We start from the raw sequence: 27626 nt of genomic DNA on the forward strand, positions 1-27626 counted from the left end.
TCTGAATCGCCAAGTTTGCATCGACCGAGAAGCCCTGCAAGGACGACTTCTCCCTTTGAGTTGGTGGGACCAATCAACTCCCAAGTAAGCCACCTGGACACCCATCTCAGAGCTGGTTGAATTTCCTCAGAGTTGCTGCAGGAAACCATAGAGCCAGGCAGAGGGACACCAGATTGTTTGCGTTGCTTGTAAGCTAGCCTAAAACTTTTGGAACATCCTCCGGACTCCCACGAAGCAGGACTGACCAAGCCTGACACCCCTCAGTAGAGTGCAGAACCTCAGATGTGAGGAAAGTCCACCTTGACAGCCAGGAACTGCGCTTATTGCGATTTGCTGTACCGCAAGGAGCTGAAACGCGAATAAGCCACTGAAAGTAAAGTTTGCCGGTTGTCAGCTTTGACGGTGCCAGTACAGTGCAGGAGTCCCCCGACGTCCTCCATCTTGTCCCCACCACTGAGGCCCAGGAGCAGTGAGAGCTGCAGAGCTGCACAGGAACAGAAGTCTTCAGCTGCATCTTTTTCTTCTTTACTAAGGTACTGTAAAACTAGCCTAAGAGAACTTGCCTCTTACTGTGGAAGTGCTTGTAACTTCTGCAACTCGCAAGTCTAATCAGCTTGTGGCCCTACATTTGATTCTTCTTTTTCTCAAAGACTCCTAAGAACTTGTGCAAAGACTTTTCCATTTACTTACTTGAAGTGCTGCATCCTATGCAAAGACTTTGGCCTATTGACTTTGACTTAGCCTATTGAATTAAATTACTCTTCTAAGTGCTATCTGAAAGTATTTGCCCTGCTTATGAATATTTGTAAATTCTTGTGTTCTAATAACTTTTGCCTTTTACTTAATTTTTCAGAATATTCTGAATGCCAACAGTAAGATATTAATGTCCCCAGCACCCTTGTTACTGAAGTCACCTCTGGGTGTAGGTTGTGTCTGTGGGCCATTCCAAAAGGGTCTGGTCTGATTGAGTGGACAGTATTGAATTATATTTGTGTTACTATTTTATTGCTCCCTTCTGAAGAAGGCTTTATAACCGACTGATAAATTATTAATTGTTTATGCAAGCAACCTTGAGTGTAAGAGTTTATTTGAATACCTGTAACTGTGAATCTTTGTAACTCCACTACAGCTCACATTTCCCCTCTTGAGATGAGCCTGGCTGCTCAAAACGTTACCAAAACTGTGTAGTACAAGCTTATACCAAAGGTTGGGTTGCCTATACCTGTGGTCATAGTAGTTTGTAGTGGTCCCAGAGGGTACTGCATACCAACTTTGCCTAACACTCATCAAAATGGGTCCATCCCTGTTCCTCCAAAACCATTCAGGACCACACTGATGCCCTCGCTCCAGCCCTTGCCGATTTCTGAAACCTCTCCTCTGCTCCTGGATCTTTCCCCTCCCCTCTGAAGCACTCCATTGTGCATCCTCTCCTTAAGAAACCCACAGCTGATCCTTCTTGTCTGTCTAACTATCGCCCAATTTCCATTACACCCTTTTTGTGTAAACTCCTAGAAAAGCTGGCCATCACTCAGCTTAACCTTTTTCTGATTCTGTTGGCTCTCTCCATGACCACCAATCTGGCTTCAGAGCTGCCAGAAGCACAAACCGCTCTCCTGAACATCCAGTCCACCTGGACTCTAACCTTCCCTCTGTCCTCATCCTACTTGATCTCTCCTCTGCTTTCGACACAGTCAACCATACCACCCTGCTCAACCGTCTCCGTGACGACTTGGGTATCACCGATCAGGCTCTTGCCTGGTTCACCTCTTTCCTCTCTGATCGACCCTCCCAAGTACAACTTGGGTCTTTCCTATCTTCCATCTCCCTCTCTACCTGTGGTGTTCCACAGGGGTCTAACATCTCGCCCTGGCTTTTCAAACAATACCTGGCAACTCTCGCCCACTGCATTTCCATTTTCTGCTCAAATTTCCAGTGCTATGCTGATGACACCCAACTCATTTTCAGGCTTCCTTCTGCCACCTCCTCTCCTTCCCTCATCTCTAATTGCCTAATCGCCATTAAAAATTGCTGTGCCACCAATGATCTTTGTCTAAATGCCAACAAGACTGAGATCCTCCTCATTGGTACACTTTCACCATCCTTTCCCCTCACACCCTTTGCCCCCCTCATAACCTCACCTGCGAGGCTAAGAACATCTGGGTCATCTTTGACTCGACACTGTCCTTTTCACAGATCTGACGTATCTAAAACAAAATCAAACTTCTTACTACAGCTCTTCAGAAGTACTCTGCCTTTCCTCTCCTTCCCTCAGCTCACTATCTCCCCATCTCTGGTTATCTCCAGATTGGACTACTGTAACAGCCTCTTTCTAAATCTACCTGCCTCCACTCTCCGCCATTTACAAGTAATTCAGAACAGGACTGCAAGACTTGTCCTTGGCCTCAAGCCCTGGGACTGTATCTCTCCAACTCTGGAATCCCTCCATTTGCTCCCTGTGAATGCAAGGATTACATTTAAAACCCTCTGCATTGTCCACAAGGCTTTCTGGGGCCTGGGGGTCCAAAATGCCTTCAATTATCCCTCCGTAAATACCTACCCTCTAGAGCCCTTTGCTCCTCTACTGCTAACTCCCTCAAGGTCAGTCGTTTTTCAAAGAAAGGTGCTGGGGCAGATCTGTCTTCGGCTGGAGCCTCCCTTTGGAACAGCCTCCCTGCCACCTTGACACTTGAGGAGAACCATCTGCTGTTCCGGAAGCACCTCAAGACCTTCCTCTTCGGCTCTGCCTTTTCCCCCTCTTCTCCCCAGCTGATGGTTTCCTCTCTCGGCACCGCGCACCTGGCCACCTTCGGGCCCAGGTATCTGCTCACCCTGCCACCCTCCTGCACTGCCTCCAGGCCACCCCTTGCTCTGGGGCCTGTATCTGTATCCATACAGTCCCCCACCCACTTTTCTTCTGCACTTATCAGATATACCCTATCTGACTAACCTAGCACTTGCTGGCTGCACTACCACTGTTTATCGCCTTTATCTATTTATTTATTTTACTTATTAATATGTATTCTGTTCCACTCTTTCCAGTTCTCCCCCCTTCCATGCACTTACACCCTTTTCCCTTTCCCATGCACTTGCATGTTTCTTCATGTCACTGGGCCTTTAAAGATCGCTTATTTTTTCTCCCATGTTCCCCTCCCTTTGCCTGGTCGTTCTCTGAAACACTTGTGTATGAGCGCGATATAAATAAAATATATAATTTAATTTCAAGAATATCTTGGAAGTGGAGGGAAGATCTAGGGGCCAGAGAGCTCCATTTGCAATCTACTCAAAAAGTGCTCCTCCATGCATGAGATACAGAATAGCTCCAAAGAATTTGGCCCATGAGGGGCAGAGACCATAGTTTGGGTATAGGCAAAGGTTAATTGGAACACCCCAGTGGTGTTTTCAGTAATGTGATTCGTCAATCTGCGGGCTGTACGAGCTGGCATAGCCCGCAGATTGATTACAGCCTGCAATTTTAATTGTAGGTGCTTACCTCTGACCTCGGTGCTGCTGCAGCTGCCGCCCATTGAAGGCTGTGAAGTGGCTGCATTGGTGTCCGTGTAATTTCGGAACGGAAAGAGTTAACGTGAACCTTTCCACCTTACATGTACTAAACCAACGTGTGCCAAGTAGCCCCGCCCACTCATGTAAACCACGAAGAGATGCTTTCCGTTATCCCACTAGTGCAAACAGGAAGAAACGCCTTCCGTTAGCTTTATAAACCTGCATCACAGGCCGTACCGGGCGTTATGGTCCCTCATACCTCGTTAAAGGCCCTCAGTTCGCTCGGGCCATTAACTCGGTCTTCAGGGCCCATAACGCCCGGTACGGCCCTCGCTGCAGGTCTATAAAGCTATATCGGTATACTCGGGAGCACTGCTTTTGCTAGGATTCCTCGTTTAGCCGTTATTAGAATTTACCAGTAAAAATGGATGGCATCTGAGAAGTAAAAATCGGATTTACATTGCTGGCAAGTGCTGGTATTATTCAGGCCTTCCAACTTCCTGCTAGGTAAAACACAGGGCACAGTCTAGTCTGTGCCTTACTCATCCTGCAAGCTGCCCACTATATGGAGAAGATCCTTAAAGGTAAAAAAAAAAGATAGTTTTAGAGGTTAAAGTTCTCCCCAGTCTGAGCTCCAAATTGAATAGTAATCTGAAAGATGACAGGATGAAACTGCTTGCAAAGTGTACATGTGGCACCCAGCTAAAATCTAGAGTACAGCTTGTTTACTACTATTGAGAATGCTAGGGCCTCCCTAGAACAGTTGTGTGTAAAGGAACCACAGTGACGGCTTCACACCGAAATTCTATGGTGAACTTAATTCACTTGAAATGGTATATGTTTCTAACAATTTGTAATCGTCTTTTTTTTTTTCCTCGCATGTTCTCTTTACAAGGGGTAATTGTTTAGTTTTCTTGGCATATTCCAAACCGCATAGAAAATAGTATGTGTGTCAGTCATAACCGCTTATTACTCCTTCAATGGTGCATATTGTTCCAGTGTTGATTGGTGTGTTTGGCTATTCTGCTTATGAAGACTAGTAACACCGTTAGGATTGGGAAGAATGTCCTATATTTGCAACATTTCAAAGTGCTAATAAAAAGGAATTGAACGAGGAAAAAAAATGCCACAGTCTGCTAACATTATCACAGCAACATCATTTCTGCAGCTTTGATTGGGCTGGGCCTTGCTTGCTTTGTGGGCGTCACAGTCTACTTGTAACTACTTTACTCAGTTGTACAACTGATCTGTGAGATTGGTTTGCTAAAATGCTTTTTGCTTTTTATTTTTAGATGCATGTTGTTAAGCCAGTTTTGCCGAAGTTAAAATATTTGATGGAGCTTGCAGCACTGAAGGAAAAAGGTAACAAACATGTTTGATTCTATATTCTCTATAAAATGTCATTCATTTTGGATTTCACAGCATTCTTGACCTTACCCTGCTCTTAATAGAATTGCACTAAATGCTGTGAGCCCTTAGAAGGCTTTCAATCTTATTTCTGTAGTGCATCCTCATTTTAAATCCTGACGTTGTTGGTGCTGTATGTGGCAGTGAATGCTTGGGCCCTACCGATATTACTCCATTACGAACGAAGCAAATAACATTTCAAAATACTCTTGAGGCTTTTTCTGAACACTCCTGCTGCATCAATACTCAATGATTGTGAGTACAGGACATGGGCTTCACAATTGTTCTCTTACCACTACTTTGGCTTTTTACAGCTGTTGGGCCATCGATCTATTAAACCCCCCCCCCTTTTTTTTTAAAAACAATTTTTGATTTTATTCAAACAACAAATAAACCCAACTTACAGTGGTTACATATCTTGCTCGTAGATACACATACATTGTAACTTTTTCGCCCTCTGTATTTCTCGTCCCACACCCCCACCCAAGCCTACTTTCTCCCATTGTTAGTCTCCACCTCTTGTGGTGGGGAGACCTCTCCCACCATGCTTATTGAATCATCATCACTTGGTCAATCATACGTGGGCCCAAATAGCTCTGCTTTTAGCTGTCACCAACCCTCTAGGGCTCCGGCTTCACCCTCTATGTCCCCTTTGCACGCTTCCTGCCATGCCACTGTTTCTGCCTCCGCCCACTTCTGCAAGTCCCTCCACCACGTCTCCACTTTGGGCTTGTGGCACGCTTTCCATCCCATTACAAACCTTCTCTTCGCCAATACATATGCCAGATCTTTCAATTTGCTCACATGTTTAAGCTTCCGTGGTCTGGGGAACCCGCAGAACAAACAAGTCCACGCCGTATCCACCTTCATGCGGATTCCCTTGTCTTCCATTTTCTGTGCTATATCTCTCCAATATTCCGCTATCTGTGGACATGCCCAGAACATATGCACCATTCCTGCGTTTTCCTCATTGCATTTGGGACACACCTGGCTTCCAGCATTCTTAAATTTGGCTACCTTCAGTGGCGTCAGATATGCTCTGTGCGCTATATACAACTGTATTTGTTGCAGCCTAGCATTTCTCGACACTTTCTTATGATACCCCTGAGCCCTTTCCCACATCCCGTCACTAATCACATCTCCTACTTCCTCCTCCCAGGCCAGTCTAAGTGGCATCACCTCCTTGCCCACTTGAGTCATCATCATCTCGTACACTCTAGATGTTTCATGCCCACCTTCTGCTATATCATATATCACATCTAGTGTGGTGTCCGGTTCCTCTGCAAGTTCCACTTCGGACCAGGTATCTTTAATTCGTTGCACCATCCCATGGTATGTAATATATTGCCCAGTGCTCAACCCCGTTTGCTCCACCAGCTCCTCAAATTCCAGTATTTTCCCCTCTTGCCACACATCCCCCAATGTTGCTATTCCCACCGGTTCTCAATACTTCCTAATCATTAACCTAAGTTGCTCGTTTGTTCCCGTCAGTGTAACCAGTGGGATTTGCGGTGAGCACAGGGCCGGCTTGTCCATCAACCGGCACGCCCTCTGCCACATCCTCCACCCAAGACCCAACATCACCGGGCGGCCTCTTAGCTCCCGCTTGGGTAACCATATCATTTCTCTCAAAGTATGGGGTGCAATCAACCTGATGCAGCTTATGCTCTCAGGTATACTCCGCAGAGAGCCATTTGGTTACATGTTGCAACTGGCTCGCTACATAATATACTTCCCAGTTAGGTAATTTGATGCCTCCTTTCTCATGCGGGTTTTGGAGTTTCCATAGGGCTACCCTGTTCCTCATTCCGTGCCATAGGAATTCCCTGCATATGCTATCCAGCTTAGTAAAGAATTGCCGGGCTATGGAGTATGGGATGTTCACAAAGCAATGCAACAGTCTGGGCAATGCCACCATCTTGAGCATCGCCCCCCGTCGTCCCATCATTGCCAAGGGGAGTTTCGCCCAGAACTTCATGCTGTTTTCCAGTTTCCGAACCGTTCTTACTGTATTATGCCTATGTTCGGCTTCTACTGTATGATATATATACCTATCCCAAGGTACCTAAAGGTTGTAGTCTCCCACGGTATCTGAAGTACCGGCAAATTCTCCACCAAGAGCCCTCTATATCTGCCCAGCAGAAACCCACAGGATTTACTTGGGTTCACGGCTATACCTGAGAGTTCAGCAAACCTATCTACCACTTCTAATACATACTGCAGATTTTCCTCTGGGTAGCGCAAATACAATAACATATTGTCTGCGTATAGAGAAATTAATTGTGATGTTTCCCCAACTACAATGCCTATTTCGTCATATTGCTGCCTTAGATAAATCGCCAGAGGTTCCAAAGCCAGAATATACAAAATGGGGGACCAGGGGCATCCCTGTCTGTCCCTCTACCAAGTTGCCACCTTTCAGAAATCACAGTTCCTGTCTTCACTCTCTCTAATGGCTTGCTATATAGAAGTTCTACCAAGTGGAGATATCCTGGTCCCATACCATAGCTGGCTAGGGCCGCCTTCAGCCAGGGCCACCTGACCGAGTCAAATGCCTTGATCGCATCCAGCGACACTATCGCCATTTCGCTAGTGTTCCCTTCAGTATGTTCAATCACTCGGAGTCGCCTCAAATTATTCGAAATATTCCTATTTGGGACATATCCTGTTTGATCAGGGTGAATTAATTTGGTTATGACCTTTTTCAATCTGTTTGCTAACACCGCTGTTAAGATCTTACTATCTTGGTTTAACATCGATAGGGGTCTATAGGAACCACAGTCGCTACCAGGCCTGTTGGGTTTACGGAGTGGTATAATAACCGCTTTGCGCATTGATTCCGGTAGTCTCCCAACTTCATATGCTTCATTAAGCATTTCCAGCAGTGAGGGGAGAATCTCTGCTTTATATGCCTTATAAAATTCACTCGGGAGTCCCTCAGTTCCCGGGGTTTTACACGTGGGCAGCTGCCTCACCACTTCTTCTAACTCTTCTAGAGTGATCGGGGCATCTAGCTCCTCCCTCTCTTCTACACTAATTTGGGGTAGCCCAATATCTTCCAATATGTCTCCCATTTCCCCCCTCTTGCCTCACGCCTTGTCTCCGTACAAGCGTCTATAATAGTCCACAAATTCTTGGTTAACCCCCTCCTGCGTATCCACTACATCGCCATTATCTCTCACCATTGTTCTGATTGGGGACATATGAGTCTCGTTTTTGTAAAGCCATGCGAGGAGTCTTCCTGATTTGTCGCCTCCAGCATGTTGTCTTTCGATGTATTTTTTTATAATTAAGATTGCATAATCTATCCCAATATCCTGCACATTTCTGCTGCAGGCCCAGAGCCTTTTCTATATCTGCCTTAGTGTTACTGCCCCGTTCCAATACCCTCTCCAATTCCTTCTCAGAGTCCTGTAATTCGGTCAGAATCCCATCCAGCAGTCCTTTAGACTTGGCTATGGCTATTCCTCTCACTACCACTTTAAAGGCTTCCCAGAGTGTGCCTGCTGTCTTTACACTGCCACTATTTATCTCGAAATAACTTATTTCCTCTCGCTTATCCTCCCTAAATACGCTGTCTTTAAGAGCTTCTGCGCGCAATCGCCATGTGGGTATCCTTCCCCTAGGGGGTCGGTATTGCCATGTTAGCAACAGTGGCGAGTGGTCTGAGAGGACTCTAGCTTTGTATTCCGCCTGCGGTATTTCGGTCAGCAACTCCTTCGTGACAAACCTATATAGTCCAATCTTGTATGTAGGCCCTGTGGGGCCCCGTAATGTGAATAGTGTCTATCCTGCGGATGGCATGTTCTCCATGCATCTGTAAGCCCAAACTCTGTCAATAGTGCATGTAGTGCCTTTGCAGCCGGGGTGGGTCTAACTATTTTAGTGTCTGATCTATTGATGGTGGGGTTCAACACACAGTTGAAGTCCCCCCCCCACAATAGGCCCCCCCCCCACACTGCCACTGAGTTTACTATACAGGGTCCTAAAATACACAGCTGTATCTTGGTTCGGAGCATAAGTATTCACAATGCAGATCTCTGTTTTCCACCATCCCTCTCATAATCACCATCCTACCATCCGCCTCTACCTGCGAGCTCAGCAACTGAAACGGAACATGCGGGGCTACCCATGTGATAACCCCTCTTGCATAGGCGGAGTATGTTGCCCCCACAATTGTCCCTCCATTTTTTCCGTATCACTTCTAGTTTGTCTTTCGTTAAATGAGTTTCTTGTAACAGGGCTATATCCACTTTCTGTCGGCGTAGATACATCATTACCTTGTTCCGCTTTAGATAACTATTGAGCCCCCTAACGTTCCAAGTGACTATCTTAAGGTCTTCCATGGTTCATCTCGTTTTCCGTGAAGTGTAGGCTTACCCCATAACTCTTCCCCAACTATAACAAACCACAGCATACAACCCTTCCCTCCCCCTTCCTCACCCTACCCCAACCCCAACAGTTGCCCAGCTCCATCCCTGGATCTCAGGCTCCCACGCGTTTGGGTCTACCGTGGTACCCCGGGCAAGACCCCAGCAGGGCGTCACCGTACTATCGGCGACCTAACTAAACCTAAATGGGGGATGTACAGGTTGGTCCTGCAAGGCCCCTAGTTAAAGTCTAAATCGCAGTTTTCACGGATCATGAGTGACTATATTCAAGTCCCATAGTCTTAAAGTTCTGAGACCCCCTGGTGCCCCTCTCGTTCGTTACTTATCCGCGTCACCTCCTTCTCCTGTCCGAACGTCCGACTCCTGGGGGCATCCCTACATTTCAAGCCATCTCATGGCTTCTTCCGGAGTTTCAAAAAACAAGGTTCTGTGCTTGTGAAAAACCTTCAGTTTGGCCGGGTAAAGCAGCATGTATTTATGACCCGCTTCTCGCAATCTCCTTTTGACTGCCCCAAAGTTCATTCTGCTCCGCTGCACCGTCAGGGTGTAATCCGGGTAAGCCGTTATGTTTGCCGAACCTCTTTGTATTGTCCCACCTTTGCGGAAGTGTTCCAGGATCCTTTCTCGATAGTATTTTAGCGATCACCGGCCTAGGTGGGCCTCCTGGTGGTGGTCTCCTCGTTAGGGCCCTGTGTGCCCTTTCCACCGCGAACCCCTGAGACAGCACTCCTCCAGTGATTTCTTGTAGCAACATTGTTTCAACGAATTCCGTGGGGTTATGGCCTTCCGCTCCTTCTGGTAGTCCAACAATACGGATATTATTCCTCCGGGCCCGTCCTTCTGCCTCCTCCGCTCTACTTTCCAGATTACCCACTCATTGTACCAGGGCGTGAAGCTCCGACCGGTGAGAAGCACAGTCCGCCGTGTTAGGCCCCATCTCCTTCTCGAGGTTCTCCGTGCGCTCTGCCAGAGACCTTACGTCTTGCCGTAGCAGATTCACGTCCTCCTGCACTGCCCCGACCTGGAGCTCCAGTGCTGTTTTTAGTTCTGCCACTGCCAGTTCGAGCTTGGTCTCCCAAGCCGCCTTCAGATCGGCGATCGCTTCGAGGACCTCCTGATTCACGCCCATGGTGGCACTGCTCCCAACGTGGGCTTTGCTTTGCTCCTGGCTCCCTCCGGGCCTGGTGGCGTCTTTGTGTATTCCTCTAATGTGGGTTGCTTACTCTTCAGTCTTGGAGGCTTATTAGACATGGCGCTGTGCCTATGAGTCGTGGATCAGCCCCTTCACCCGTGGTCCTCAGTCCCAGCAAGGGTGGGTTCTCACCATCCTCAAAGGGCCGGTGATATCTGCTAGTTCCTTCGATCGTCCACTCTTCGTTCGGAGCACTCCACCAGCGTTTTTCCCTTTGCTTTTCTTTCTCCGCGGCCACCCGGACTGGGCAATGTGATAAATATTTCCTATCCCTAGCGATCTTCCTCTGCTGTCGTCGAACGGAGACAGCTCCTCCGTCTCAGGGGTGCGCCCCTCGGGAACTCTTTGTTCTGGTCAGCGGCCATTTTGATGCCCTCTCTGCGGCCAGCCTCTCAGAACAAAGTAACAATGCGGTCATTCCTCCGCCGTAAATTTGCAGTCAACCTGCTCATGCTCTGCTCTGTGCCTTCCCACGCCTGCACATACTTTTTGGGCCGCCACTGATCAAAAAAATATGCGTTTCTTGGTCGGATCAGGTTGTCGGATCACGGAGCTCGCAGGGTTTCCAGTATCCCATGGCTGCCAACATTAAAAAAAACCTTGATGAATCTTTTTCACTCGAAGGGATTTCCAGACATGTGAAAAAAGTTTGTAGCTTTCGGGCTGGTCGAGTTACGTTTTTTCCTGAAAAGAGAACCAAGTCTTACATGAATATAATAAAGAATGCTTTCTGGGAACATGAGTCAAATAAAATTTTAATTTGATGAGTAATGATTGTTAATAAGGCAGGATGTGTATTTTTTTCAGAAATCCCCTAGCGCTTGTGAACTATATCTGGCACTAGAGAGACTTCAATATGTGTTCATTTATATATTAAGATTGCAATGGGTTTAATTTCACTCAAGGTAAATTTGGGAAGGTCAGCTAGCCCTTCACCTTGTATGTTCATGTGCCTCTAATGGCAATTCTGTGCAGTGCCCTAAACACACACACACACATACCCCGCCCCCCCTACTTGTTCCCATGTTCAATATTTGCTATCTGTTATGTCCTGTCTTGTGTGTGCAAGGACTGAGTGATGTTATTGATGGAATGTTCTGCTAGGGTTGGAGTGTTGCTGTTGCTGCGTGAATGAGTGTCCACCCATGACAGTTGGAACCATGTAGCCTGGGTGGTGGGAGCCAGTGGGCTTCCCCCTCAACTCCTGTCCTGTTCCTTAACCTCTATTGTATTAGTATGAAGTAACTGAATAAAGAAACGTACTTAAACATTAACTGCTTCCTCGAGGATCCTTCATTTGTAACACTATCCTTTTTTTAAAAAAAATATTTATTTTTTACTTTTTACTGCATCAAATAAACAGTGCTCTAACAGGGAGCCGCATAATGCAATTCCCAACAACAGTTCCCCCGCCCCTCCGCCCCCCCACCCCCAATGTCCACTGTCACTTTGATTGCCTCCATCCTTTGTCTGAGTTGGAAGGAAAGCTTTCCACGTTGCCCCTGTGTACCATCATCTCATGGCCTCTCACTCTAGGGACTCGGATTGTCCGAATTTGAAGCTTCAGCATTGTTCATCAAGTAAGTGATGTATGGCCCCCAGATGTCGGGAGGGCGCGCATGCAAAGGCAGCGTTCGAATAAATTCGGTGTCCATATCTTGGCAGTATGTTATATCCTTTTCCCAGTCTACAATCTTGGGGAGTGGGCCACGACATAGCAATTCTTCTTCGTGCCAGCACCATGAGGAGTGCCGCCAACTTGCGTGATGCTGGCTGTAGATATTTAGTGAGGCCGAGGAGCGGTCCCAGCGGTAAGGGGGTCATCTGCTCACCTATAATGTCGGATGTTATTTGTATAACGGAAGTCCAGAAGCGCTGGATGCCAGGACAGCCCCATGCCAGATGAAGAAAATCAGCGTTGGTAAATGCGCATCTCTCGCACTGGGCTGACGCATCTGGGTGGTGTCTGTTTCCTGACTGGAGTGTAGTATGTTTGGTGCACAAAGTTAAAGTGTATTAGCTTATATCGAGAACTTAACGCTACCTTTTGAGTCTGTCGAAGAATATAGGCCCAGTCTTCCTCATTAATCGGTTCTTGTATAACCGATTCCAACTTTCGTTGCACTTTAGGTTGAAGTTTCCGGGTGTCTCTTAACAAAGTTTTGTACAGAGTTGACACCAGTCTACCTTCACCTTGTGCTAAAATTGTGCTATGTCACAGATCCCACGTGGGGGGTTGCTTAGGGAATGTGGGAAATAGCCCCTGAAGGGTGTGGCGGAGTCTAAAATAGAGAAAGACATCCAGGGATGTGTTCCCTCCTCTGTCTTTAGCCATTTGAGGGGTCAGAAAGGTGCCCTCTGGGAAGAGGTCTCCCAGCGATTTTATCCCTATTTTATCTATCCATATCAGGAATACTCTTTCATTCGTGAGGGGGATGCCGGGGATGAATTTATCGGTAGCAGGGGGGAAAATCGTATAGCCACTCCGTATTCGCTAGCGATCTTCTTCCATATCGCGTATGTGGATAGGACTGTGTTCAGCGTTTTATGCGGCACGGGAGTGTGGCTTATTATGACTGCAGCTAACCGGTCGGGGGAAGCTAGGGCCCGTTCCACTTGCACATGTGGTCTGATGTAGTGGGTTGAGTACCAGTGGCTTAGGAATTGGGTTTGGGCCGCCCAGTAGTATTTCTCTATATCGGGGAGAGCCAAGCCTCCACTTGATATTGGTAATGTAAGTGTGTTGTACGCTACCCGTGCTGGTTTCCCCGCCCATAGTAACTCTAGGATCAAGCTCTTGATTTTTGATAAAAAGGATTTGGGGAGGAGTAGCGGGATATTCGTAAGGAGATACAGAAGTTTGGGGAGAATAACCATTTTTGTTAGTGAGGTCCTGCCCCACAGCGTTAGTGGTAGAGATTTCTATCTCTGGATACGTTCTTGTAATAACTGCAGTGTAGTTACATAATTGTCTCTAAATATCTCGTGATGGCTTCGCGACATATTGATCCCCAAATAGCGCACCTTCGAGTTTTCCCATTTAAACCCGTGGTCATCTGCGAACTCTGAAGTGCAAGGGGTCAGGGGGAACACTATTGATTTGGAATGATTGGTTTTGAGGCCCGACATTAACCCAAATTTTATCACCTCTCGCATTACAGGGTTGAGATTGGTTTGGGGGTCACTGACAAACAGCATGACGTTGTCAGCATATAAAGAGACGATTAGTTTGTGAGGACCCAGCTTTAACCCTCGACATAACTGCTCGGCTCTCAGCCTTGAGGCCAGGGGTTCCATCACCAGGGCAAAGATAAGGGCCGAGAGTGGGCAACCCTGTCTCGTTCCGCGCTCCAATGTGATCCCTGTGGATCTGGTGTTCCCTAATGTGATGTATGAGCGTGGTTCGTTATATAACAAAGCTACTAGTTTCAGGAAGAAGTTACCCAGACCCATCTGCCTTAGTGTTGCGAACATGAAGGGCCACTCTACTGAATCAAACGCCTTCTCGGCATCTAACAGAACTGCTATTGCCTGTTGCGTCGGGTCCAGGGCCTCAATGACGCCAAATAGTCTCCTGATGCCGTATGTTGTACTACGCCCCGGGATGAACCCGGCTTGGTCGCCCAGCACCAGTGCCGGCATCAAGGGGAGTAATCTGGTCGCCAGAATTTTAGCTAGGATTTTGTTGTCTAAGTTGATTAATGAGATCGGCCTGTACGAAGCGCAGTTTTCTGTAGGTTTGCCAGCTTTGTGCAACATCATTACGTTAGTCTCACGCATCGTGGGAGGCAGTTTCCCTCGCTCCACCGCCTCTTCATAGACTTGAAGAAGAAGGGGGGCCACCATTTCCACGTGAGCTTTATAGAACTCACCATTGAGTCCATCAGGTCCGGGGGCTTTGGTGTTAGGCAAGGATTTGATCGCTATCCGAATTTCTTCGAGTGATATGGGCGCGTTCAAGGGTTCGCGCAGGTCTTTGCTCACCCAATATAGTTCCGTGTCATTGAGGTACTCTTGTATCGCGTTGGGATCTGATGCTCCTTTTGAGCTATACAGGTTTTGATAGAATTCTCGGAATACGTTGGAGATCTCCTCTTCTGTGTAAACCTTCTGACCTTGCGTATCCGCGATACATTCAATGCGGGGTGGGACTTTGTCTATAGTTAGTAGCCGGGCCAGCAGTGCACCTGGTTTTTGCCCCTCTCCGTACTGTCTGATCTGTTGCCTGCGACCCAGGAACTTCAATTCACGGTCCGCTGGCTCCCTGAACCCCAGGAGTTCTTTTTTGAGCTCGGCTTGAGTGCGTGGATCTGGGGCATTGGAGAGTTTGTGCTCCAGTTCCTTCAGACGAAGCTCTTTACTGAATAATTCCCCCCGGATCGATTTCAATAAACTATTTTCTTTAGTCAGGCAAATTCCTCGTACATAGCACTTGAGTGTTTTTTCCAGATGGTGCACGCCGAGTCGACTGAGTCTTGGTTGATGTCCAGGAAGGAGACAATCTCTTGACGCAGTTCTGCTGCAAATACGGCGTCTGTGAGTGAACCGGGTTTGAACCTCCAATTGAGGCCAGGTACTGCGACGCCCGCCAGGGTAACCTCTAGTACAACCATCGAATGGTCGGAGTAAGACCTTGGAAGGGTATGGCACGCACCCCATTTGAATGGGCTATGGGAGGATGCCAGGATATAATCGATTCTGGAACTGGTGTTGTGCACGGCTGATCGGAAGGTGTAGTCCCTGCTGTCTCGGTTGTGCCTTCTCCACATGTCAGATAGATTGAAGGTCTGACAAATCTCTCGAACCCGAGTACTGGCCTTGGATGGGTTTCCCGATGTATTATGGGATTTGTCGAGCCTGGGATCAAGTGTAGTATTGAGGTCTGCACCCCACACCACAGTCGTCGCGTTGGTCGCGTCTAGATGGGACATTATCCAGTTGAAATTATCAGGTCCATCTGTGTTCGGTGCGTATGAGTTCACAAACACCACCTCTTTCCCGGCGATTATTCCTTTCACCATTAGGGCCCTCCCCTCAGTGTCTTTCTTTGACTCAATAAAGCTGAAATTGGTTCTCTTGTCGATCAGGATCGCGACACCTCTGGCGAATAAGGAGTAGGATGAGAAGTACCAATGGCATCCCCATGATCTGGCCCAATGTTGTTCCGACGAGGGCAGCAGATGAGTCTCTTGGAGTATCGCTATGTTGATTTTGTGTCTCCGAAGATATTGAAGGATTCTCCTCATTTTCGTAGGCTGGTTGCCGCCACGTATGTTCCAGGTGGCGATTTTCAACGTTGCCGATGCCATCTAGAGGGGTCAATGTAATCATGTCGAGCCGAGGCTCGCGGGATTGACTGGAGTCGCTTTCCATAGAGGGACAGGGAGGACTTGACAGTTGTTAGGTACATAGTTCTTCGTGTGACTGTCGTGGAACGGGGGTATGCGGGTTGTGGCGGTTTTGCTGAGCTAACTTCCCTCCCCTGCACGGGCAACCCCCAACAGGCCCGTGATGAACAATCCCATGTTAACAGTACAACTAGCATTGCTGTGCTCGGGGCGCAGGTGGCCCTCCAAGAGGAGGCTGGCTCCCTTCTTCGGATGCAATATTGATCTGTGGTGGTTGTTTCTAGTCAACCATGAAGTCTTGTGCCGCCGCTTTGGGTATCCTATGGGTAAATTTTACGGCGGGTTTCTTCTTGGTCTGTCGCCCCTTTGTGGTCTTCCGTTGAGAGTGGCGGGTCTACAGCCGGAGCGATCCATCCAGGTAGTCGCTTGTCTCCTCTGGGGTGTTAAACTGAGTTCTGCCCTCGTGTTGAATACAGAGTTTGGCCAGGAAGAGCATGGAATATTGTATCTGGTTCTCTTGTAACCTGCGCTTCACTGCTTAAAACGATCTTCTTTGCACTTGGACAGCTTGGGAGAAGTCCGGGAAAAACTGGATCTTGTCGCCATCGTACTGGAGATCCCCTTTTTCCCTAGCCGCCCGTAGGATAGCATCTCGATCCTTATAGTTGAGCAATCTCACTATGATTGGGCGGGGATTTGCCCCCGGGATCGGTCTGGCGTTGGGGACTCGATGAGCTCTCTCCACGACAAACAGTTTGGACAGGATCTCTGTACCAAAGAGGTCCATACATAACTTTTCAACGTAGTCTTCCATTTTCGCGGTGAGTTGTTGTTCCCTAATTCCCACGATTCTGATGTTGTTGCGCCGAGAGCGGCCTTCCAGGTTCTCGTTCTTTGCGTTCACTGCTTTCATTTGCACTTCTAGGGAGGCCACTCTGGATGTTAGGACCGCTGCACCATCATCGAGGTCAGACACTCTCTGCTCGACTGTGTCCAGTCTGTCGGCGTGTTTGTCCAGCCGGTGCTGGAGTAGGTCGACCTTGGAGGAGAGTGCGTTGAGTTTGCTTCCTAGACCCCCGATCCCGGCCTTAAGTTCAAGGAGGATTTCCCTGATGTCGAACCCGTGGGCCTCCTCTTCATCCTGGGCTGCAACCTGGATGGGAGACTGCGCTCTGCTGTTCGAGGTGGTTGCTTTGGTCGTGAAGCTACCCTCGAAGTTCAGCTTTTTTTGAGATCTGTCCGTTTTCCTCGAGGTCGCCATTGGTGCCTGCGTTGTGGGAGCCAGGGGGCAGAGGGAGGCAGGTCAGGGGTCCGGGGGCACCCGGCTTGTCGTTATTCCGACGGTGTGACTTTCTGTAGGTCTTGCCGTTGGGCCGGTTCGGGCCGTTTGGCCACAGTCTGTGCTGTATATTACGCTTCCTCGAGTTCTGGCGGTGTTACACGGAGGTGTCGGGGATTCACATGGGGTCTCTTTTGCAAATGAGTGCTTGCGAAAGCGGGGGGGCGCCGGATTTGCCCGCCGATCCACCGTGGGCGTTATATACAGCTTGCTATCGGCTGAGCAGCGCGCCCGTAGGAGGCCCTGGGTCGCGTCACCCAGAGTATGTCTTTCCGATATGTTGTTTACTGTTCATGTGGGCCCAGGCCCGTGGACCCCCGCGCTCTTGCGCTTTCTCGTAAACTCAATGTCACTCGGGAGAGCTGGGGATCCACCTGGGACGTGCGAGCGAGGGTGCACGGGGCGCGCGTACCTGTTCAGCGGCGTTCGGAGAGCCCTCCAGCGCTCGTCCGTGTTGGTTCTTCCAGGACTCTGCAGGATTTTCCTTCGTCTCGGCAGCTCCGCGCCCGCCGACTCCTCGGGGGGTCAATGCACCGACGGGGCGCAGCCGGCGCAGCCCGATCAGCACCCTCGAGTCTCAGGCCTGCTCCGCTGCCAGCAGTCGTCCTCACGCGGGCTCCTCTGCTCCTGGCCTGTGACTGTGTCCCGCTCACACGGGGATTAGGGGGGCTCTTCACCGTCGAGGAATCGGGACTCAGCGTCCGAGGGTCGACAGATGAAATACCACGTTCTGCTCGGCTTCGCCTTGGCTACAAACTGGAGGCGACTGCGGACAATTTGCACACCACAGATGCTTCGATTGGTCAGGATTTTAGGGGAGCTCCGCAGCTCACTGGGAGGCCGCCATCTTGGACGGCTCTCTAGCGCCCTCTTGTAACACTATCCTAAGGAAGGTATGACTTAACCCACTTTAATAAAGCAAGGCCTCCGAAGGGCTTGTGTGGGGGATGTGGAGGAGCTTCAGAATGCATGTTTATGGGCTAAGGACACAACTTTCCGTTTGGTTACCTTTTGCTTGCATCCTTTTCTCTTTAGGTCGTAGAAACTCAGAACTCAAATGGGTTGGGAATTGTAAACCAGCTGTCTGAGTGGTGTTTTTTATTTTTTATTGTCACAAGTATTTTATTGATACTCGTATGTTCCCATCCCCTTACCTCCATCTTTGTGGTTTCCCCCGACATGGGGACGGTACCAGGACCTTTGGCAGTGAAAAACGTGGCTTCCCCTTTAAATTTAGAGCAGCATGCAGGGGCTTGGCCCTGGGCGTGGGAATGTCCCCGACACCCTGCCCCCTGGTGCCTCACCTTTAGTCACTTTTTCTGCATGGACGGTGTCGGACCTGGCAGCTAGGCGTGTAAACTTCTTCCGCTTTCTGCGTGCTTCCTGTTCTTTTGTTTTTTTATTTTTTGATCTTCACCTCCCTTCAGTGCTTTGCCTTCCCCATCGAATGTGGGCTGCAGGAGGCTTCACTAATGCGCATCCTGCGATCGCTAGTTCACGGCCTCGGAACCCCACGTGCTCTGTCTTGAGTGCATGGTGCCCGACCACCGCTGGGACGCGTGTGCGGCTTGCAGCTCTCGGTCACCGAGCATTGAAGAATAGTCTTCACGCTGGAGGGAGATCTACCATTCTTCTCCTTTCAGTCATCTTAAAGAGTTCATTGCCACGACCCCACCTCAGGGGACCTTGGATTCTCGTTCTGGCAGACCTGAGGCCGTTAAGGGTAACGACTCCCAGGCCCAGGGGTTCTTTCCGGCAGTCCACGGAGCTCGTTGTCCTCTTCTGCAGCAGGGGGCAAAGGATCGTTGGGTTCTGCCTACAGGAGTCAATTCGAAGCCCGATCCAAAAAGACTACCATTTCCTTAGCCAATGGCTCTCAGCCTACTGGAGCCACCTCTGAGGTCATGGTTCAGGGCGATTCAACTACCAGCCAACATGCCGAGGGCTATGAGCCTAACAGAGCCATCTCAGAGGTAGATGCTCTTGCTTCAGGGAGTGGGGCCAATGAGTGCCCTTCCATGCCTGAGTCCGCACATGCCGATGGGGCCTGCGCGCCCTCCCTCCCAGAGCGTGGCACCCGGCCCAAAGATGGCTGACATCTTGGATTTGACCCACTGAATGGGCCCTGCAAGAAGGTTAAAGTTCCCTTCCCTCGGGAAGCGGCGGTGGGCCCTATGGTACAGGTGGATGGTCTCCCAATGGTTACATCTACCCCTCCCAGTCTTAAGGTTACACACCCCAGGCTTCTAGACACTTCGATCAGGAAAGGAGGCCTAGCTCAGCTGAGGGCCGTGATCCAGCGGCATGCAAGGATCGCTTCTTCGAGCGCTAACTCCTCCTCATGCGCTCCCCCCAGATGACAGGGCTCCTCAAGGGCACCGTTAAGAGGTGATCCCATAGGTCGTGCCTCTCAGGCCTTCGCCACTGGGTCCTCCTCCGGTTCCCCCAGCAGTACCACTGCTGCAGCCCGTTCCTCCTCTGGTCCATGCCCTATCGCTGCTTCCAAGCCCTCCTCCTGTACCACCAAACGCCTTCTCCCCCACAGTCTGTCGATGTCCAGGTGCGGATCAGGGCCGGCCGGGGAGGCGGGAGTTATCGGCTCTTGTGTCCCAGCACCCGGACTCCGCTCTGTCTGGAAAAGGAGGGGAGGGGGCATGGCAACACACAGGATGAAGAGCCTTCGGCGTCAGAGGCATTTCATGACGGTCTTCAGGGCCTTGCAGAGTTCTTTTGGGGGGGGCAGCCAGAGCAGGCCCCCCAGGAGGCAGGGGTGTTGGCAGAGGTTCTGGCCCAGCGCGGCATAATCCGTTTGGGCATTCCCCTCCAGAAAGACATCCTGTTGGTGGCTAGGAAGCTCTGGGAGAAGGCCAGGGTCAACGCCTAGATGGACAAAAAATTGGACAGCCGTTTTAAGTTTTTGGATGGGGAACCAATCCTCCTGGCCTCTCACCCTCAGCCGCATTCTTTGGTGGCGGCGGCTTCCTTGTTTTCTGAGCCTTCCTCCTATTCCTCCTTGGCAGGGGCGGCCTCCACTTGTCTTTCGAAGGAAGACAAGGCCCCTGAGTCTTTTGACCAGCATTGTTACCTGAACACTGTACTGCACTTGCAGCAAGCCAACTCTGATGCCCTCCTAGCCGCGGCGAACCAGAAGCTTTGGCGAGAGATCAGGGAGTTCCTGGTCTACATACCCCTGTAGAAAACGGCCTCCTTCAAGGCCAGCCTGGGTGAGGCCTGTGCTGTTGCGCAGGACCTCCATGGAGTCTTCGATCGTGACCAGTAGAGGCCTGAGCCTGAGGGTCGAGATAAGGGTGAAGGCCTGGATGCATGCCACTATATTCTCCCCGGACGACGTGCAGGAGAGGATCCTGGCTCTTACTTTTGAGGGGACGGACCTTTTGTCATTCGTCCACGGATGACTAGCTGACTAGAAAGAAGACCTCTATGCAGACCGCTAAGTCCTTAGCTATCCTGAACAAAACAGGGGGGTAGTCCTTCCCTCGGACCCAGAGCAGGACCGACTCCAAACCCCTTCAGTGGCTTCAAGAGGCTTAGGGTCCGGGGTGCGCGCGACCAGACGGGTCCCCCAGTGACCACAGTCAGCAGTCTCTAAATGGATCGTTAACTGTATCCAAATGTGTTACTCCATGTCAAAATGAGCTTTACTTTTTCCACCTAGAGCACATTCTCCTCGAGGCACAGGGGCTACTACAGCTTTCATTGCAAATATTCCTCTAGATTCTATTTGCAAAGCTGCTACCTGGAGTTCTATTCCCACGTTTGCACAACATTACTGCTGAGATACACATTCGAGGACTGATTCTCCGGTGGGTCAGGCAGTGTTAAAGGGGACGTTGGCTCATAAAGGTTGTTGTCCCAATCGGTCGTGCATGTATTTGTAATACTGTAATCAATCTTTAATAAATGACCTATGCATCTTACCTTAGTTTTCCTCACATTTACACATGCAAAAAACGGGTTGGGTGCTGCTATCTTGTGCTAATCCTATCCACTGATACAATGCCCTTGCAGCAAGAATATAGATCGCCCGCCCCTCGAACTGACATCACTGGTCCAAGCGATATGCTCCACCTATTTTCTTGACGTTCCTGGCCAGCGTAGCCAAACGTACCCTGTAATCATCCACGCCATAGCGTTGCCCAACGCAGAACCAGGAAGATTAACACACACACAAACTGGCAGTCCAAAACATTTCTTTCTTTTCACAAATAGAACAAAAAAATGATTTGGGTGAAAAAGGCAATAGTCTGCACTGTAACCAGTACTTTTATTTTTCACATAACGCTCAAAAGAGAAGATTCTGTCCATGAAAACATTGATCTAATTTTCCAATAAAAGTTATAGCTAGCGAACATCGCATGCTTCAAATGTTTTATATAAGTTCCTCATGAAACGCTGATGGCGCTCAGCAATCGATTAATCCGCTTTTCATGTCTTCTATGTTCCTTGTGTCCTTATGTTCCATCAAAAATATTTTTTCGAGCGCACATGTTAAGTCGTTTTGCTTTCACATCAGCTCGTTTTTACATCATAAACGCTGTCAGGTTGCTACTTATTGTCGATACCGCTAAAGGACAGATTGTTCCCTAACTATTGTCACACAGAATGGTTCCCCGGCTATTGTCCCACAGAATGGTTATCAACAAAGTACATTTTGCTGATTACCATCGAATGTTGATTGAAGAATCCATCTGATGGGAGCTGGAAACTATGGCATGCCCAGAACGGTAGAATGTAGCTATGAAAATGTCAGAATAAAAGCATTTATTTCAGTAGCAGTTTTTATATTAAATATACACATTAAAATATGCTAGCTAACAAGTTCCGTAAAGATTTCAGAACCAGATGAAAATGAATGAGTAACACCCACACCACATGGAATTAACACAGAGATGTTAAGAAGGGGGAGTTGGTCCCACCACAACGTGCAGGAAAGTGCACAGAAGTAGTCAGACCTCTAAATGGGAGGAAGATGCAGGTGCACCAGTTTTCCTTAGCGGGCCCTTCCTGAAACTAAGGACACAGATAGGAATGTCTTAGGTTGAATCACAGACAGAGGGAATTATAAGTGAAGTGGAATGAGTAGCGAGTGAACAGATAACCCCCGGGGCCCAGGGAGCACAAGGGCACAGGGAAAAGGTTCAGCCCTCCACCCCCTTAACGATGCCCACGGATGCGATGGTGACTGCACACCAGGATATGTCACAGGACAACGCGGTGTAGACATCATTAGCCTTAACATAGGTTTTGGGTGCTGGTCATCACAGAAATATAGCCCAGTTAACAACTCGCAACTCTGCACAGAATATATGATTGAGCAAGGCACAACAAACTGCAAGTGCAACACTTGGGCGGTTATATCACGTGGTATAAATATCCTTCAACATAACATACGATGTGCATTATTTTCGTCAAAAAGTACATTTGTCCATCACATAGCCATCAAGTGCACAACACACATGCCATTTCCAATCGCCCAAATATTATCTAAAGTTACGCTTACATCATTTCAGGGTGTTCCATTCTCTCAATGCCACGCTGACCAACCGCTCAGAACAGATCTCAGAAATAGAAATTGTTTCGTGTGTCTACTTTCAATATAGTCAATGTTATCAATTCTTTGTGGGTATTCGACACATTGTGTCCTTCGAACTGTTAGTGCATTTCATTCAAGGACAAATAACAATGCCAGCCTGTATTCAGTGAACTAAGCCAGAGAGGTGTAGGTTATGTTTTGGAGAAAGAATGCCACAAAAAAATTAGACCGCAGAAGACCTTGCTTCAGGTACATGCAGCGATTTACCTCCTGGGCTATTTTTGCGCTGTAAGAAAAGGAGATCACACCCCTCCCACCCCCCCACCCTCCTCGCTCGTCTCGCCTTCTGTCATGGCCCAAAGCATACCCCTACTCATAGTCTCCTACAAAGATACCGACCTTCATTACGAAGTCCCTCTTCCGCCCTTCATTCGTTGATTCGCAACCCACATTTCTGGCATATAGTGAACGCCTCCTACTAGAATTCATGCATGTCTGATCATGCTCACTGGCGCATCTGAAGCAGCCCCGTTTACCATCAGGCGAAACTGCGTGAGATTGCGTACTCGCACTACACATCTCCCGTGTTTATTCTCATGTCAAGTAGCCACATGCACCACGAGGTTAGGCTTTAGAACACTGTTTACTCATATATATTGTGTCTCTAACCTTTTGGCGCGCTTGAAGTGACCCCTTCTGCCATCCGGAATTTAAATGTGGTGTATATCTATTTATTATTTTATTGAGCATTTGTAAGATGCTTTATACAATAGAATTATGTTTCAAAGCGCCACCAGGCTAATTGGGAACAGAACATGGGATATTATAAAAATGACAAAATCGTAACATAAAGTCGTGGTCCTACAAGGCCTTGTGGCATTCGCCCGTGCAAGTGCATTGGCGAGAAGTGCTAGTGAAGGGGATGGAAGGAGGCGCACAGGGGTGGACAAGTGCTGATGGAGGGTCCGAGAGGGAGGTGCCAAGGAGGAGAACCTCGGGCTTGGTGCTAATAAAGGCGGCTCACAATGGAGGTATGTGGAGCAATCAAGCAGGGGCCCGCAGGGCAGTGCATTGTGGGAGGGGTCCTGGTATTGACTTGTAGGATTGACCTGGGATACTGTGAGATACATGATGATCAAGCCACCGGTGACCGCGGCACTGGGTTGATTATCAGTGAAGGGAAAGAGGTACAGAAGAGATTTTTTTGCAGTTTCCAGAACTTAAGTTTCCGGCTCAAGTCCGAGAGGGGCAGAGAGGCTGTTCCAAAGATAGGCACCAGCCAAGGAGAGAGGCGTGCCCCCCATGCTATGCTGCTAGAAGCGTTTGACTGTCAGACATTATGAATGTGCGCATCTAGGATGCCATCCTTTTCACTACTTTCCATGGCACTTTCCTAAAACTTTAAATCTTGGAGGAAAGCACCTCCACTTCGTACAGATGAAAGAAAATAACTGTTACTGATCAAACGTATTACCTCTGTATCATCCTATCCAGGGATAACAGTCCACGCCTTTACCTGTGCTCCCATTATTTGAACTATGCATGAAAGTTTACAACAATGTGCTATATATCTGTACAATAATTATCAAGTGCACTGAGTGTATTTAGCTCAGTTGTTCGTGGATTGTCCCCTTAGATACAATTACCATCAAGTGCACGACCACAGCTACTTCTTGTGTCTTGCATAACATGAATGGTAATTAAATGTGATCTATGTACATGCGAACCAGGACAATGGCGAGTGGTGAGTTGCAAGCAAGTTGATCAACAAACTATGTTGGCTAATGTAGTTGGGCTATTTTGTACACCCATTAGTACCCCTACGACTTCCGCATGGTAAGATTGTTGGATTAATATCAACCACACAACTAATAGTTATAGTTCCGTAGATCCTTGTTTGTATTTTAATTATTTCAATCATTTTTTGGGGATGTTTGTAATGCGCCTACACAACTAAGTTTTCCAACACCATCCGCATCTGGTCGGTTAGGTGAGGGCTTAGAATGGATGTTCTAGCCCCCAGTGAGGAGTGTATCAAAAGCAGTGACAGAGCTGGCAGTTAACCACGTCTCAGTGAGTCCGAGAATGTCCAGGTCAAAGTCTTAAAGGAGGAGACCGATAACAGAGGAGTGTTTAACAGCAGGTTGAGAGTTAAGGTAGCTTGGGGAATCAGTTTGCCACCTTTTTGAGGCTCTTCCGAGCAGGGGTAGGGATGTGGTATGCCTGTCAGTGGTGGAGAGTGGGCAAGAGGGGAGGAAAACAGAGGAGTGGCAGGATCAGTGAGGAATATGATGAGACGGAAGACGACGATCGATGACGAGGTTTGGCTGAGACCCCTTTCCATGGCAGTGCAATTCTGATAGACAACAGTACTTCCATTTGGTTCTGCCATTAATGGGCGACGAGGAGAAAGGGGAGAGGACAGAGACCATCTGGATAGTCCATATATCCGGAGAGGGAGTGCCAAAGACGATATCTGTGACAGTCTCCCTGCAAGCAGCATTGACATTTGTGTTGGTGACAGGCAGGCCGGAATTGTTCTGTAGTAACGATAAATTCTAACTATGTCGATATTACATCTTGCTTCCGTTCTATAGTAAATATTCAAAGATGTGATCTCATTTACATATAATTTCTTATTTGTCGTAATTAACATTTTAGACACTTTTTACAAACATTTATAGAATCAAAAAGCACATTTCTCAAGAATTTCAATGAAAACATTTTCCATGATTTTGAAATGAAACCATCTACTTCAAATAATCGCATTGACATTATAGGTTTTAATATTGAACATTAACATTGCAAGTGTTATACAATTACATTATTGCTTGCATCGATAGTGTCCAAACATTGGGTAACATATGGAAACTTGCTTGTGAATGTAGTGAAACAGCTACAAATGATTTAAATCTGGAAGTCAACCTTTCAACCAGTTAGTTTTGGGAGGACTAGCCTCTTTTGCAATGTTCTGTGGCATAGTCGGTGCCCTGGAAAAAGGGTCTGGGGTGGCCATGTGGATAATGGTTGCAGTGCGGAAGACCACTTTGAGGTGTACTTGCTGTTTGGCACCTTGAGCGTCCCCATCCACCCAGACCCCTTGGGAGCGCACAGTCATGGGTGCGCGCTGCCACTGATACTGGAGGGGGATGGATGGGCATGAGGCGAGGGCAAAAGGCCACCAAACCTCTTTTAATGAACCTCCTAGACAGTTGGTGTTCACTTACTTAAAAATGTAAACAACTATTCATAATCACTTTTTTAAAATGTATTTACCTTGGTAATGTTGATGGCACAAACAAACTACAAATTGGATTGATGCGGTTGAGGTACTGTGGGTAAAAAAATCCCTTGTACTGTCCTTTGTCACTGGGGAATTTTGTGCAAATGGATCAACGACACAGACTGATATTACTTGTTGTACGCGGAATCCAAGCCTTCCATTAATCCACCATGTAAACGCACGATGGGCCACAAGCCTGTACCACTTGTGAAAGGGAAACGGACATATTTTACATGAATGAACCAGATGACTGTATTTATTTATTCTGAAATGCCCACATAAATTCAATTACATTTTTACCCTCAAAGTAGCTTTCAGAATAAAGTACTTGGGATCTGAAGTATCGATAAAGTACACATGTGAACAACCATTCAAGCAGGAGCGGTTTGGGACCTAGGGCAATATTGTTTTTAAGTTCAGTGAATGAAATCTTGTTTGGACGTTAAATCTAGTGATGAATACTCTGGCTTTACATTACTAAGAGAAATGTATTCAATTTACAGAAAAAAAACATTCGTCATTGATTGATGGAAGTTACAATGATGTAGGAGAACAACATCAAATGTTGTACATCAGATCTAGAGTAAACCTGCTCGTTACTTAGATTACAAGGGTGAACTGTTGCTCGAAGTTCGTGCATAAGGATCATCATCCGCAACACAGATCTTGCGAGACAGGCTGCTCTGAACTCATTTTATTTATTTATTTATTTATTTGAGCATTTATAGCAGCGCGCAAAGCCCATGGCCATCTAGGCGCTCGTTACAGAGAGACAGTCATAGTGCAGAAATAGTAAGGCAAGGGGAAAAGGGAGGTTAGTTGAAGAGCAAGGTTTTGATGTGCTTTCTGAAGAATTTTGAAATTGTTTGTATCTTTGACTTGGACCCAGTGGGCTGCTTTCCTGGCATCCGATATATGGTCTTGTTTGCCAATGTCAAGAGCAGCTGTGAGCGCATTGTTTTGGGTTGCTTGTAGTTTGGCATGGTTTTTTTCAGAGATGCCGCAGAGTAAGGAGTTAAAGTAGTCAAGTTAGAGCCTACAAGGGCCCGGGCAACTTCCAGGCGGTGAATGGTAATTTTTATTTTTTTTGGAACTTTCTTTATTAATTTTACAACAATGAAATAGTGAGACATTACAAGACCGTGCACCGGTCACGAGACCCTTTATCCCCCCCCCCCCTTCGGAACGATCTCCGCTTAATGTCGGGTTCAGTTTCATATCAGTTCTAGTGTTGTTGTTGTTCGGCACTCATGGCTGCTATTGAAGTGTCCGGTTGCTCGCAACAGTTTTGTGTTCGAGGTGAAGACTGCGAGCTCGAGTCGTCATCTGCGTTTAACAGGTATGCAATATAGAGGCCCCAGATATCGGGGGGGCGTGCGTGGAGGGGCAGAGTTCGTAGGTAGTTCGTTTCGGTGTCTTGACAGTAGGTGACATCTTGGAGCCATTGCTTTAGAGTTGGTGGCGGTCCTCTGCCCCAGTTGCAAGCTATTCGTCTGCGTGCCAGGACCAAAAGTAGGTTCGCCAGTTTTCTGGTATGTTCCTGTAGTTGGTTGGTTAGACCTAGCATGGTCAGGTTCTAGTTGCACTCCAATTATAGCTGAGATTTTCTCT

General features: G+C 48.0%; 1 protein-coding gene across 6 annotated transcripts in view; it reads left to right on the top strand.

Annotated features, from left to right (window-relative positions):
* Positions 1 to 27626, top strand: part of TARBP1 (TAR (HIV-1) RNA binding protein 1) — a 2688190-nt gene that overhangs the window by 170270 nt on the left and 2490294 nt on the right. For all 6 annotated transcript variants that reach the window (XM_069607367.1, XM_069607363.1, XM_069607366.1 and 3 more), the window contains exon 3: positions 4794 to 4863. In XM_069607367.1, the coding sequence (XP_069463468.1) occupies positions 4794 to 4863 (70 nt within the window). The remainder of the gene's footprint in view (positions 1 to 4793; positions 4864 to 27626) is intronic.

Source organism: Ambystoma mexicanum, chromosome 4q (genome assembly GCF_040938575.1).
Source record: "Ambystoma mexicanum isolate Mex_15411 chromosome 4q, UKY_AmexF1_1, whole genome shotgun sequence".
Taxonomy (NCBI): Eukaryota; Metazoa; Chordata; class Amphibia; order Caudata; family Ambystomatidae; genus Ambystoma; species Ambystoma mexicanum.